The 13673-nt window shown below is 41.2% G+C and overlaps 1 protein-coding gene across 3 annotated transcripts in view; it reads right to left on the reverse strand.

The window, feature by feature from the left end:
- Window positions 1–11735: 11735 nt before the first annotated feature.
- LOC124233000 (PGAP2-interacting protein) overlaps window positions 11736–13673 on the reverse strand; it is a 53628-nt gene continuing 51690 nt past the window's right edge. For all 3 annotated transcript variants that reach the window (XM_046650000.1, XM_046650001.1, XM_046649999.1), the window contains one exon: window positions 11736–11995. In XM_046650000.1, the coding sequence (XP_046505956.1) occupies window positions 11917–11995 (79 nt within the window). In that variant the 3' untranslated portion in view covers window positions 11736–11916. The remainder of the gene's footprint in view (window positions 11996–13673) is intronic.

Here is a 13673-nt window from a genome sequence, read left to right on the forward strand (position 1 = left end):
TTTGTAGATTTCTTCAGTGCTTTTACTGTTTGGTGAAAAATGGAGCAGGTTTATATGCAGTCAATGAAACATATCCCAGCACTTTGAAAGAGGAGAGACGCAGTGTTTGAAAGACTCAGCGCATAAATTTAAATCTAAAGGACACTATAGAAATAGGCTATAGTAGCAATAGCAATAGGCTATTACAGCAGTATAAATATATATAAGTAAAATAACATATAATTAATAATATTATAATATAAAATAATATTATATAATGTAGCAAAAGGCTCAACTGTAATAAGAGAAAAGGAGAGGGTTAATACGGCCATTGCTTCACTGGAAGAGAAAAGAAGCATCTTTTGAAATGCTGATAAAGGAAAGTGGAAGCACAGCTTATTAGTCAAGACAAAGCGCCTTCTACCAGAGATAACCTCAGGATTTCCTGTGACCAAATCTGAGCGATAGAGCAAATGTCATGTACTGGGAGGTGCTTTTCAAAAAGCCATTTATAGTGTACAGGAAAACTGCTGTGAAACACGCTCGGCTTTTGTTGGATAATGTCTCCATTTAAAGCCAGATTCCAAAGGACTGATTTATATTGGTCAACAAAATGGCTCGTACTTATTTCTTTGCCCCATAGGTATATATTTCCTGACTAGTTTCCCATCCCCATCAATTTCATATAAATGGTGCTTCTTCCACAGGTTAAGCCCCTTGATTGCTCAGAACTCAAGCTAATATTAATCCAGCAGCATACACTAAGGGCAGCATCTGAAGCTACTGCAATTATCTATCTAAATCTTATGGAAAGTCTTCCACCCTTTCTATCTTGCACCTCATCTCATTCCTGCCTCAGAAAGGAAATAGGTCAAATTGGAAAATAGAGACACTGGGAACACGTACCATCAGAAACACAAACACTTAAGGGCCCTTCTGGGACCTCAGATGCCTTGGATGCCCCCAATAACTTGTGTGTGTGTGTGTGTGTGTGTGTGTGTGTGTGTGTAGGGAAGGTTGACCCTGAGCTAACATCTGTTGCCAGTCTTCCTCTTTTTGCTTGAGGAAGATTGTCGTTGAGCTAACATCTGTGCCCATCTTCCTCTATTTTGTATGTGGGTCACTGCCATAGCATGGCTTGATGAGCGATGTATAGGTCCAAACCCACAAACCTGGGCTACCGAAGCAGAGCACGTGAACTTAACCACTATACCACCGGGCCAGCCCCACTCTCCCAATAACTTTTAAAAGAGGAGGAGCAACAAGAAGCAGTGTTAGCATATTATGTTGTTCAAAAGATATTTCTTTGAGTCCAACAAGATCTATATGCTGGCCTTGGAACCAGCAGTCCTGGGGTATGTCCCACCTTCCCCTACTTACTAGATGTGCCATTCTGGACAAGTCAACTCAATTAGTCTGAGTATTAGTTTCCTCATCTGGAAAATGCAAATAACACCTCCTGAAATCTAGCTGTGGCAGATTAAAAATGGCCACACACTTTCTGACACCTCTCCTATTGAGAGGTGGGGTCATGGTTCCCTATCCTTGGATTGAGCAACTCCTTTGGTGAATAGGATATAGTAGAAGTGACATTATTCCAATTTATGAGCCTAGGCCTTACTCTTCTGGAAGCTTCCATTTTCTCCCTCCTGGAATATTCATTTGGGAGCTCTGAGCTGCCATATATAAAGTCCAACAACCCAACAACATGGAGAAAATAGCTAAGGTGCTCAGCTGAATCCATCCTTCCAGCCATCCTCATTGGGCACTGCCATGTAAGTAAAGCCAGCTTGTACCCTCTGGTCCAGCACAGCCACCATCCACATGCCAGCAATGACCCCCGTCAGTGCCAAAGTCATGGAACAGAAGGATTGCCCAGCCAGGTTCTGCCCAAATTTCTGACCCACAAAATCATGAGACATAGTTTATTATACAGTAATAGATAATCAGAACATTAGATAAAAAAGATGACTATGACGATCAAAAAGAAACTGTAGATAGAAAAGGACTTGTAAACTACAAAAGCAACATATTTTGTCAATATTATGCAAAAACATAGTCTCTGAACACAGGTGTTTACAATTAATTTTTGTGACATTTGTAATTTCCGTTTGGGGATGCTAAGTCAGTCGCCATCTGTGACAGTGGTAGACAAGAAAAGAAATACATTCAACTTCTAGTTCTTTACTTTGATGAGAGCCAGAGCTTTGTGAGTAAGGGATCCTAATGCAAACTCCAGCTGAGGAAAGAATACACCATTGGGCTTTAAGTTATTCATTTCGTTAAGGAATTCGGAACAATGATTTGTTTTCCTGTGAACATATTCACCTCAGAGCATTTTGAAATAATAATCTCAATTAACCAGGATATTCAAAGAACATGGTACTCTAATTATTTGAAAATTTCCTCAATGCTTCCTGTTGAAAATCTTTCCAAAACGCTGTAGTAACTTTCTTGCCTTAGTAAGTCATTCAGGAAATCCAAATTCTTGAAAAGATCATGAAAAGTTAATTTAAAGTTGAGTATTTGAAACTTAAAATGCATTTTCCCATTGAGATAATGCTGTAAACAATAATAAGATTCCAAGACACAAAGCCAATAGAATTCCAAATGTGCTAGAATACTCCATAGTTATACATTTTAAGGTTTAAAAACAATTCCCATAACCAATTCCATTCACAGATTCTTTTTCTTAAAGCCTCATAAAATATACTCAACACTATCCAACCCTTTTCGTCAGATCTAGGGAGCCCTGAGGATGTCAGAGCCCATGAAGGTGGCAGCTTGAAGAGGACAGGGTCTGCATCCCTGAGCCCTGTGTATGTCTGGGCCTCAGCACAGTGCCTAGCACTCAACAAATGTTTGCTGTGGGTCCCTGAAGCAGCAGGGCACAGAGACTAAGACGGGCTTCAAGTCAGAGAGAACTAGCTTTGATTCTGCCCTGCTCTTGCAACAACCTGCTCTAGCGACAACAGTGGGCAAAGCTCAGCATCTCTAAGCCTCAGTTTGTTCAACAATAAAATGAGACTCAGTAGTGCCTACCACATGGCGCTCCTACAAAAACTCAACGCAACATTTTCTGTAAAGTCTCGGTACCATACCTGGCACACAGTTCGTTGTTGTTAGTTCTGTCCCATCGATTCCAATTCCCATTGGCCTTGTGTACAGCAGAGAGGAACCCTGCCTGGTCTTTTTGTGCTATTGTCACACTTTCCAGGCTATACCAAAAAATGCTCCACTATTATTCATAAGGTTTTCATGGCCAACGTTTTTGGAAGTGGGTGGCCAGGTCCTTATTCCTAGTCTGTCTTAGTCTGGAAGCTCTGCTGAAACCTGTCCACCATAAGTGACCCTGCTGGTACTTGAAATACCAGTGGCATAGCTTTCAGCATCACAGCAACACTCAGCCACAGTATGACAACCCACAGACAAGTGGTGTGGTTCCCTGACTGGAAAATGAACCTGGGCCATGGGGGTGAGAGTGCCAAATCTTAACCCCTAGACTGCCACCGGCATACAGTAAGTGCTCAAAAAGTGGCAGCAATTATTATTACTATTGCTGAACACAGACTTATCTCATGTGTGGCTCCCAGATGATCCACTGCCCAATTCAGCAATTTAGGGGAGTGGCAGGACAAGAGAGGACATACAAGGAGAACCTATTACAACTTCTATTTATATTTCTTTTTATCTAAAAATATTGGAGAGAAACAAAGCTTTATGTACATTTGATTTATGGATTTATAGTAGTACATGTGTATAAGTTATAAGTAAATATATTGAGAGTGCATGTTCCAATTTTTTTTTTTTGATAGGGCTGCACACATCAAAACGTTTGGAGAACATTGACCTAATCCTTCAAATAAGTCACTGGAACCAAGGCAAGGGCAGAAGTAGAGCCTGACCTCAAAGAAGGAGCCCAGCTGTGGGTAGAGCGAGCTAAACGTCCTCAGACATGAGAAGGAGCTTGAGTCTCTGTCTGTCTAGCCTCCAGCAGAGGCGAGATCCTCAAGAAGGGAATGACATTGGAGGGGTGGAAGAGGGAGGGAGAGTGAGGGAGCGGGGAGAATTCTAATAGCCAACCGGCCAGCCAGGGAAACTCTCAGTGACAAAGTTAGCCAGCGAGTGGGCTTGGGCTCCTCTGGTCAGGGGACCTCACAAGGTGTGGGGAGGTAGAATTTCCACAGAGATGCTGACACTAGGACTAATAAAGTGAAGGGGAGAAATGAGGTCAAAGAAGTGGGTGGGAAAGGCATCTCCACTGGAGATACGGACACTGCACTAGTGGGGGTTCAGGGTGGGGAGAAACGGATGCAGATGGAAGGTCCCAGTAGGGTGGTGAGTTCAGGGCTGGGGCAATGTCTGTGTATCTGAGACACGTTAAGACAGATAGACAACTCAATTTGGAACACCGGTTTCCATGGTGTAGAGATTTGGACTACCTATCAGATCCTCATGATAGACCCTGGAAATGCTTTCCCCACCAAATTTTATAAGAGGCAATATCATATGGAAGGTAGCATGCTGGAACAGGGAGTCAAGAAAACTATTCTCGTTCCAGCTTCTCTATTATTTAGCTGTGTCCTTGTGTAAGTCACCTAGTGCCTCTGAATTCAGTTTTCTCACGTGCAGAACGAGAGAGCTGACTGACATAATCTCTAGGTTCCCTTCCCGCCCTGTGATTATGAATTCCAGGATTCCGAAATGGTCATACTCTCTTATGATTTGCCTCTTATGCCTAAAAATTGAGTGCAGGGAAAAATTATAGTTTATGAAGGGTGTCTACTTATTTGTGTTATCAATCAATGTTTGACTAAGTGGTTCTCATTCTAGAGTCTTCTTTAATGTCTTTACTCTGAAATTACTTAACTAGATTACTGCTCCTATTAGCTGCTCACATAATGAAGGCAGCTCAAGGCATTAACTCTTCTAGAACTCCTTGGTACAGATTAAGGTAATCTAACTATGAGAGAGAGAAAAGAGAGAGACTGGGTTATTAGCTCAGAGGAAGCTATAGCTAAAATAATCAGAGGCTTCCCAAATACATGGGAATGAAAATAGCTACTGACCCAACTGTATAAAATAGGATAAATTCACCAGTCCACAATACAGCAGATAAGCACTTTTCCTTTTTGTCTTGTCTCTTCCATGGTCCCTGGAATCTATCTGATCATCTAAAAAGTGTACTGGAATTCAAAAAGCAAACAGGAAATGGGAGCCAAGAGGACACAACTCTTGAACTGCCAGATTGCACTAAGTGGAAAATTGGCTGACGAGCAGCTAGGGAAGAAAAGACCTTGGTCTCCAGAGTGGAGGAGACATCAACTATGAAGAGTATGTCCACTGCAAAGTAGGGGGAGAGATTTCCAAGTTTTCGTTTTCCCCTGGAGGAATGCCTTCCTCACTCTACAGACCACTCCCACCCCAGGCTGGGAGTCACTGTGTTATCAGACCTGTTCTCCTAGTCACTTGGGCTGCTGTAACAAACTACCACAGACCGAGTGGCTTAAACAGTAAATATTTCTCGCAGTTCCTGAGACCAGGAAGTACAAGATGAAGGTGCCGGCAGATCCGGTATCTGATGAGGGCCCCCTTCCTGATTGGCAGGTGGCCGTCTTCTCCTTGTATCCTCATATGGCGGAGAGCAGAGAGGGAAAGCTCTCATGTCTCATCTTATAAGGCCACTAATCCCACCCATGACAGCTCCAGTCTCATGACTTAATTACCTCTCAAAGTCTCCACCACCTAATACCACTACATTAGGGGTTAGGATTTCAAAATATGAATTTGGGGGGGACAGAAACATTCAGTCCATAATGCCTGTCCCCCTAAGGACATACTCAAGAAACAGGTGAATTCTCATCTTAAATTTAAAGAGAATCTAGAAAAAAAGAAAACAAAAACCATATTCAACATCTTGCTAGCTAGCTAAATTTTTTAAAGGAAAAAAAAAAATCTAAGTGGAAAACTGCCCGAAATGATAAAAAATGTTTACAGAGATATGGTTAGAACATTTCTGTTGTGCCAAAAAAGAAAAAGAAAAAAAGCCCAGAGAAATGTTTATACGGTGTTTACTCTACTAGGAAGCATTGCAAACACAAGGCATCTGGACACTTTCCTTCCCTACAAAGTAAACTGGAACTGAAGAGGAATCAAATCCTCCTGGATCCAATTATAGAATATGGACTCTGGTGTTATCACTAACAAGAACTGTAAACTTCCACAGAATCGGTTTCATTTCTAATCCACCGATTTCCTCAGAGACCTTAAAAGTGGGGAGAGTTAAGAGCATGCTGTATTTTGCTTGATGGACAGATTATACTCGTTTACCAATCGTTTCACGTTCAACCACATCATCCAAGTCTCCAAAGCCGTCCCCTTGACTTCTCAGGATGGCAACCTGCCCTCCCACCAATTTCCCACCAGCCTTAGCCTCCTACTCCAAGGCAGGCCAAGGGTCTTCTCAGAAGGGCTGAGCAATCGGAGAAACTGTGGTCAGCCACACCCCCACCCCACCCAAAACAGCAGAATCTTTATTTTACTTCCGGACTCAACAACGGCAAGCATGTGCCAGGTTGAAAGGGCTAGAGGCACTCTGAGTTACTATGCTTGCATTGGAATAATCCCCATCAGGTTAAAGGGGATTACATAATACCCATCCTCCATGTACTTTCTGTTAGAACTAGTGCAAGGTTGGGGGCCAGTCCGGTGGCGCAGCAAAGTTCGTATGTTCTGCTTCAACGGCCCAGGGTTCGCTGGTTTGGAACCTGGGTACGGACCTATGCATTGCTTGTCAAGCCATGCTGTGGCAGGTGTCCCACATAGAAAGTAGAGGAAGGTGGGCACAGATGTTAGCTCAGGGCCAGTCTTCCTCAGCAAAAAGAGGAGGATTGGTGGCAGATGTTAGCTCAGGGCTAATCTTCCTTAAAAAACAAAAAAAAGAGAAAGTTTTAATAAAGGGAAGTGATGAGAAAATATAGCAAATACACTCAAACGAAAAGAAATGAAGGGAGAAATGTTACTATAAATGTAGAATTCAAGAAAAAAAGCACTTAGGAGAGCAAAGTTATTTTTTATTGATAAAAATTGTGATCCACGGTGAGACTTAATTGTAATAATGCTTTATGTAACAAATAAAACAGTATTAAAAAAATACAATATCTCATAATACCATTAGCATGATTAATGTTAATCATTAATTATATAATTAATTAATACTAATACCTATTGTCTAACTTTGTTTTCTGTAATTAAATTTTGATAGGCCTAATATATTCTCTAAGGGGTAATTTTTAACTCAGAGGCAGTTTCTTAAACAGTATTTACTAGTAAAAATTGATATAAAACTTCTGAAGGGCAATTAAAAAACAACCTTGGGGGCTGGCCTGGTGGCACAGCTGTTAAGTTCGCACATTCTGCTTCAGCAGCCCAGGGTTCTCGGGTTCGGATCCTGGGTGCAGACATGGCACCGCTTGGCACGCCACGCTGTGGTAGGCGCCCCACATATAAAGTGGAGGAAGATGGGCACAGATGTTAGCTCAGGGCCAGTCTTCCTCAGCAAAAAGAGGAGGATTGGCAGTAGTTAGCTCAGGGCTGATCTTCCTCAAAAAAAAAAAAAAAAAAAAATCTTGGTAATAAACCATGGTCACAGTGAACTGTGAACTGATTTCAGCTTACTTCACACAGAGGGCAGCTTTACTCATGGCCACAAACTTTACCCCAAATATGGAGCCTTTGTGACCCAATAGACTTAAGCAGAGATTGGATGGCCCAATACAACTTGTCCCTCCAAATGAAAGAATGTAGGGCACGTCCAGTCCCTCTTATGGAAACCCCTTTTGTACAATGACTCATCGTACAGCACTTCTTGGCTTTGGTTTAGATATAGAGGCAGAATGGTGTTTGTATGGAAAAAGCACAGGTCTGAGAGTCAGGGGACCAGGGCTTTTTCTTTTCTTTTTTTCTTTTTAAAGATTTTATTTTTCCTTTTTCTCCCCAATACCCCCCCAGTACATAATTGTGAATTTTTAGTTGTGGGTCCTTCTAGTTGTGGCATGTGGGACGCCGCCTCAGCATGGCCTGATGAGCAGTGCCATGTCCGCGCCCAGGATTCGAACCGGCGAAACCCGGGGCTGCTGAAGTGGAGCATGAGAACTTAACTACTCAGCCACAGGGCCGGCCCTCAGGGTTTCCTTCTTGACTCAACTACTTGTACAACCTTGGGCAAGTCATTTGACCTTGGTGTGCCTTAGTTTCCTCATCAGTAAAATGAGGATAATAATACCTACCTCCCACACAAGGCTGTTGTGAGGGTTATCTGTGAAAACAGATGACATATTTGGAAGCGTTTTAACGTCATAATAACTTCTTAAATGCAAGGTATTATTATCGTTGTTAACAGTTTCATTCTCTTGTTATTCATCTTGTGATTATTGATATTATTATTATTACTCTATCACTACCTGATTTTCACACATTATTGTTACTGTTATTACTAATGTTGTTATTCCCCTCCAAATGCTGACCTTTCTTTCAACAGCTTAGAGGGCAGTCAAGATATTTAAGAGCAGACTGCTTTTGGCTAAGTCATCCCACTGGTTACAAGCGAAGTCAACGTGGGACACTGCTCTCTTCCCCACACGCTCACCTCCCGGAGCTGGTTAATAGTAACGGAAAATGTTTTCAGTGAGGGAAGTATCAACCCTTAAAAGAAAAGACAAGAGAAAGATAGTTAATCTGATTTGCATTAGAAATTAATAGAAATTTGGAGGAGGTATGGAAAACCAGAGAGGAGGGAGATGCCTAAACTACACGATGTGGAGGAGATAAAAGATTTGTAAATCAAGGGAATATCAGCTTATTGTGTTCGAAGACGTTTTGAGTTTTCGTAATGTAAACCCCCTCTCTGTCTTCCCAAACGTTCAGTAAAATACGCTACCCACTAAAACACACGGTGAGAGTGTTTTGTTCTTCTTTGTTTTGAGGAAGTCAAGGAAAGAACTGATTCTACGTTTGCTGGGCACAGTAGAGGCTGCACTTGCTGTCTGCGTGTGGATCTGCCTCCCAGAACTTTGGGAAATACTAAGCACCTCCCGAGTGCCAGGCACTGGCTAGGCGCATTAAATGCATTCTCTCCTTGTATTTACCTTGCATTGTAGCATAATCCAAATGTGAGAAATGCAAGAGTAAGACCACCTATGAACTGAACTGTGACAGTAGAAGGAGATCAGTGAGAGAGGTGACCATAAAAATGTGAATCTTGCCCTTAACTTCCCACAATTCACAGAAATCTTGGGGAGGACACTGTGTTCAGGAGGAAGTGGAATCGGGGTTCTGGCCATCTTATCCAGGGCTGAAACGTAAGGAGACCCCAGTTGGCATCTGGGTTACATAACCTTACAGTATTGTTGTCAGAGATGATGTTGCTAAAGCACTTGGCTCAATAGAGTGTCAACAGTCAGTAGTTACCATTCAAGCTGTCTTTGTATCTTTCTGTCTCCCGATCTTGGCAATTAAGATCCAGAGGAAAGGGCAATGCCTTTTCAGTTAACTGACACCTGCTACTGCCACCACATGCCTAGCACAGTACTATGGATATAAGAGACACTAAGTAAATACATTTGTTGTTGTCAGGCTCTCAAAGTTCCTCAAATATGAATAGGTTCAAGGACTGTATTAGTTATCTATAGAGGCATAGCAAATTACCCCAATACACAGTTGGCTTAAAACAATAGTTATTATCTGTTAAGAATTCAGGAGCGGCTAAACTAGATGGTTGGGCTTAGGTCAAGATGTCAGCTGGGGCTGAAGTACAATCTGAAATGTGGCTGGGGCTGGAGGTTCCACGTCGACGGTGGCTCATTCACATGGCTGGTGGCAAGAAGAGGCCTCAGGTCCTCACCGTCTTTCCACAGGGCTGCTCAGGACATGGCAGCTGGCTTCTCCCAGAGCCAAGAGGGTGAGAATTAAGGCAGGAGCCACAATATTTTTCTTTAACCTAAGCTTGGAAGTTGCATGTCATCTCTTTCACTTTATTTTTTTCACCAGAAGTGGGTCACTAAGTCCAGCCCAAATTCAAAAAGAGGTGAATTAGGTTCCAGCTTTTGAAGGAAGTGCCAAATCATTTGTGGATATATTTTTAAAACCATCACTGAGATGTAATGTTTTACATATGGCGGTGTGCTCAAAATGTGTTTACTAAATAGATCCAAGGAACCTGAGACTGCAACATAAAACCTTTGCAAATTCTCTTGTAATTTTTATCTCTGCCCAAAATGATAAAACAACATTCAGAGCCCTTTCCAGTTGTAAGATGTTATGTGCCTCCCTGAACAACAGTCAAATCACTATTCCCTGTGGAGACGGTGCTCTTGGGTCGGATTCTCCCCATCACCGACCTGCTAGGTTTTGGGAAGAAAATTACACTGCTGGTGGGAATGCAAACTGGTGCAGCCACGAGGGAAAACAGTATTGAGATGTCTCAAAAAATTAAAAATGGAACTACCATATGATCCAGCTAGACCACTTCTGGGTATTCATCCAAAGAAGATGAAATCAACATTCAAAGAGATTTATGCACCCCTATGTTCATCGCGGCATTATTCACTATAGCCAAGATGTGGAAGCGGCCCAAATGCCCATCAACAGATGAACGGACAAAGAAGATGTGGTATATATACACAATGGAACACTACTCATCCATAAAAAAAGACAAAAGCGTGCCATTTGCAACAACATGGAAGCACCTTGAAGGTATTATGCTAAGTGAAATAAGTCAGACAAAGACAAATACCGCATGATTTCACTCATATGTGGAAGATAAACAAATGCATGGACAAGAACAGGTTAGTGGTTACCGGAGGGGAAGGGAGTGAGGGGAGGGCAAAAGGGGTAAAGGGGCACACATGTATGGTGACAGAGAAAGACCAGACTATTGGTGATGAACACAAGGCAGTCTATACAGAAACTGATATATAATAATGTACACCTGAAATGTATACAATGTCATAAGCCAGTATGACCTTAGTAAAATAGTTTTTTAAATAAAGCCTTGGGCTGGCCCAGTGGCGCAGCCATTAAGTGAGCACATTCTGCTTTGGCGGCCCGGGGTTCGCCGGTTTGTATCCCAGGTGCGGACATGGCACCACCTGGCAAAAGCCATGCTGTGGTAGGTGTCCCACATATAAAGTGGAGGAAGAGGGGCATGGATGTGAGCTCAGGGCCAGTCTTCCTCAGCAAAAAGAGGAGGATTGGCAGCAGATGTTAGCTCAGGGCTAATCTTTCTCAAAAAAAAAAAAGCCTTGAATGCCAAAAAAAGAAATTCACTCTGTGGGACCCCTGTGTGTGTTGAGGTGTGCTCCCTGACATCTGGTGGCCTGACTGACCGGAGACAACAGAACAGCGTGTCATGTGGGGAGTGATATAAATTTGGGAGGAAAGACAGATGATTCCACCAGAGCTCAGAGAAGGACAGTGAGGGCCACGGTGTTGCTGCTGCTGGGTCAGCAATGGCTATATATACACGTCTTCTTCTAACAAGTAGTCTTGATCTTTAAACATTTTTTTCCTCCTTTGTCCCAAGAAGGATTTAAGTCTGCTTGATTTTTGTGAGTAGTCCTTCTAGCTCATCAATAAATCAATTTTCTATTTTTAAGCATTAAGAAGGTAAGACACTTTTATTGTTTTATCTCTAATAGCAAAACTTTCTTATATTACCCCCATATTCTATTTTTTATCAAAAACTTAAGGAAAACAACTTGGAGAAATGCTTTTATTACACAATATATTTTATAAATTGATGGATTATCCCCCTGTACAGATAGCATATTTTTCATTCTTTGTATGTGGTTTCCCACTTTCATTCATCTCTTCTTTTTATCTTGCATACTTTTGTTTTCCTTAGACTTGCCCAGTCAATGAATTCTTGTTTTAAATAGCTCATAAAAAGTATTTGGGAGTACTCATATGAAAATGATGGTTGTTCTCAAAATTGTGTCCTTCCTTGTAGGATCCAAACCTAAAAAAAAGTAATTGGCATGTAAACACCGTTCATAAAACTATGTTCTTATGTCAAATTTCAACCATAATCTACTGTGGTTTAGCTTATCTATCATAAGACCAGGAGAGATGCGATCAACTTATAAAATAGCAAAGAAATAAAGGATTCATGCATATGGGAAAGGCAAACTAAAATTTTAGCCTTCGAAGTCCTCTTCCCATGGTTATGGATCATTCCAAAAGCACAGCTGTTTAAGAATTATTGGGGGAAGATATTGGTGAAAAACAAGTCTGGATTTTCTCTCTAGTCATCAGTTTGAATAATATTCATTTTATAGGTAAAGTGATCATGACACCTGAAATGTTATTCATGTTACATTTACACATATATAGAATCTATTTTGGCACAATTTCAAGTTCTAAGGCTTCTAGAAGTGTTCAGGTGCTACAGATTAATGGTTTACTCTCCTGATGAATAATTATTTAATTATATAGCTCTGGTTGGTATGATGAAATATGAAGGAAGCTAAGACCTGAGCACACGAAGCCATTGACTTTCTTTTCTTTATCAGAAATTGCAATATTCAAGTAACCTCCATACTGTAGAAGAGAGGAGTTCTGTTTACTTTCTCATCTCAAAACAATAATAAAGAATATTAAAATTTTGCATAACCTTCCGTCTGCTATTCCATGACTAGAACTGAGTCCTGAGGAAGTAATCAAAGATATACCCAAAGATATAATAAGGAGCCGCTGGAAGAGTCTCTATAATAATGAAAGAATAAATGTGCAAAAACAGCTAAATTGGTTAGCTAAGTTTGGTACATCCACACAATGGACTATTATGCAATCATTAAAAATATTTTCAGGGACCAGCCTGGTGGCGCAGTGGTTAAGTGCCCATGTTCTGCTTTGGCGGCCTGGGGTTCGCCGGTTTGGATCCCAGGTGCGGACGTGGCACCGCTTGGCAAGCCATGCTGTGGTAGGTGTCCCACATATAAAAAGTAGAGGAAGATAGGCACAGATGTTAGCTCAGGGCCAGTCTTCCTCAGCAAAAAGAGGAGGATTGGCAGCAGATGTTAGCTTAGGGCTAATTGTTCTCAAAAACAAAAACAAAACACTGATCTCCCTTGCCCAAACAAAAGAAAAAAAGGAAAAATAAATATTAATAAAATAGCATAATATTAAAAAAAATATTTTCAGAAGAATACTTTATTATGGAAGGAATTCATCATATACTATTTGGATGAAAGAAACCAGATTAACAAACAGACTGACTACACATGCACATATGCATACATATATGTATATATGTTCACACATTTACAAAGGTGAGATAATTGTGTGATATATAGATATACTTGCATATAAAAAGCAAAGATGTATCCAAAAACATTACCAGCAATAACCTTTGAAGTGCTTCTCTCCCCACTGCAACATAAGCTCCACAGGACAAGACTTGGTCTTATTCATTACTCTGTCCTCAGTATCTAGCACAAGGCCTGGCATGGTGCTGGGATCGTGGTACTCAGTGAATATTTGTTGAATAAAGGAATGGGATTTTTGGTGAACTTAGTATTCCTTGTTTCTATTTTATAAATTTTCATATGTATATATTTTGTAAGAAGGAATTTTAAAATTAAGGCAGGACTTCTACTTATGCTTCTGTTATTCTCATAAGTAAACTGAGTGGGAAA

The sequence above is a fragment of the Equus quagga genome, unplaced genomic scaffold (genome assembly GCF_021613505.1).
Source record: "Equus quagga isolate Etosha38 unplaced genomic scaffold, UCLA_HA_Equagga_1.0 146_RagTag, whole genome shotgun sequence".
Lineage (NCBI taxonomy): Eukaryota > Metazoa > Chordata > Mammalia > Perissodactyla > Equidae > Equus > Equus quagga.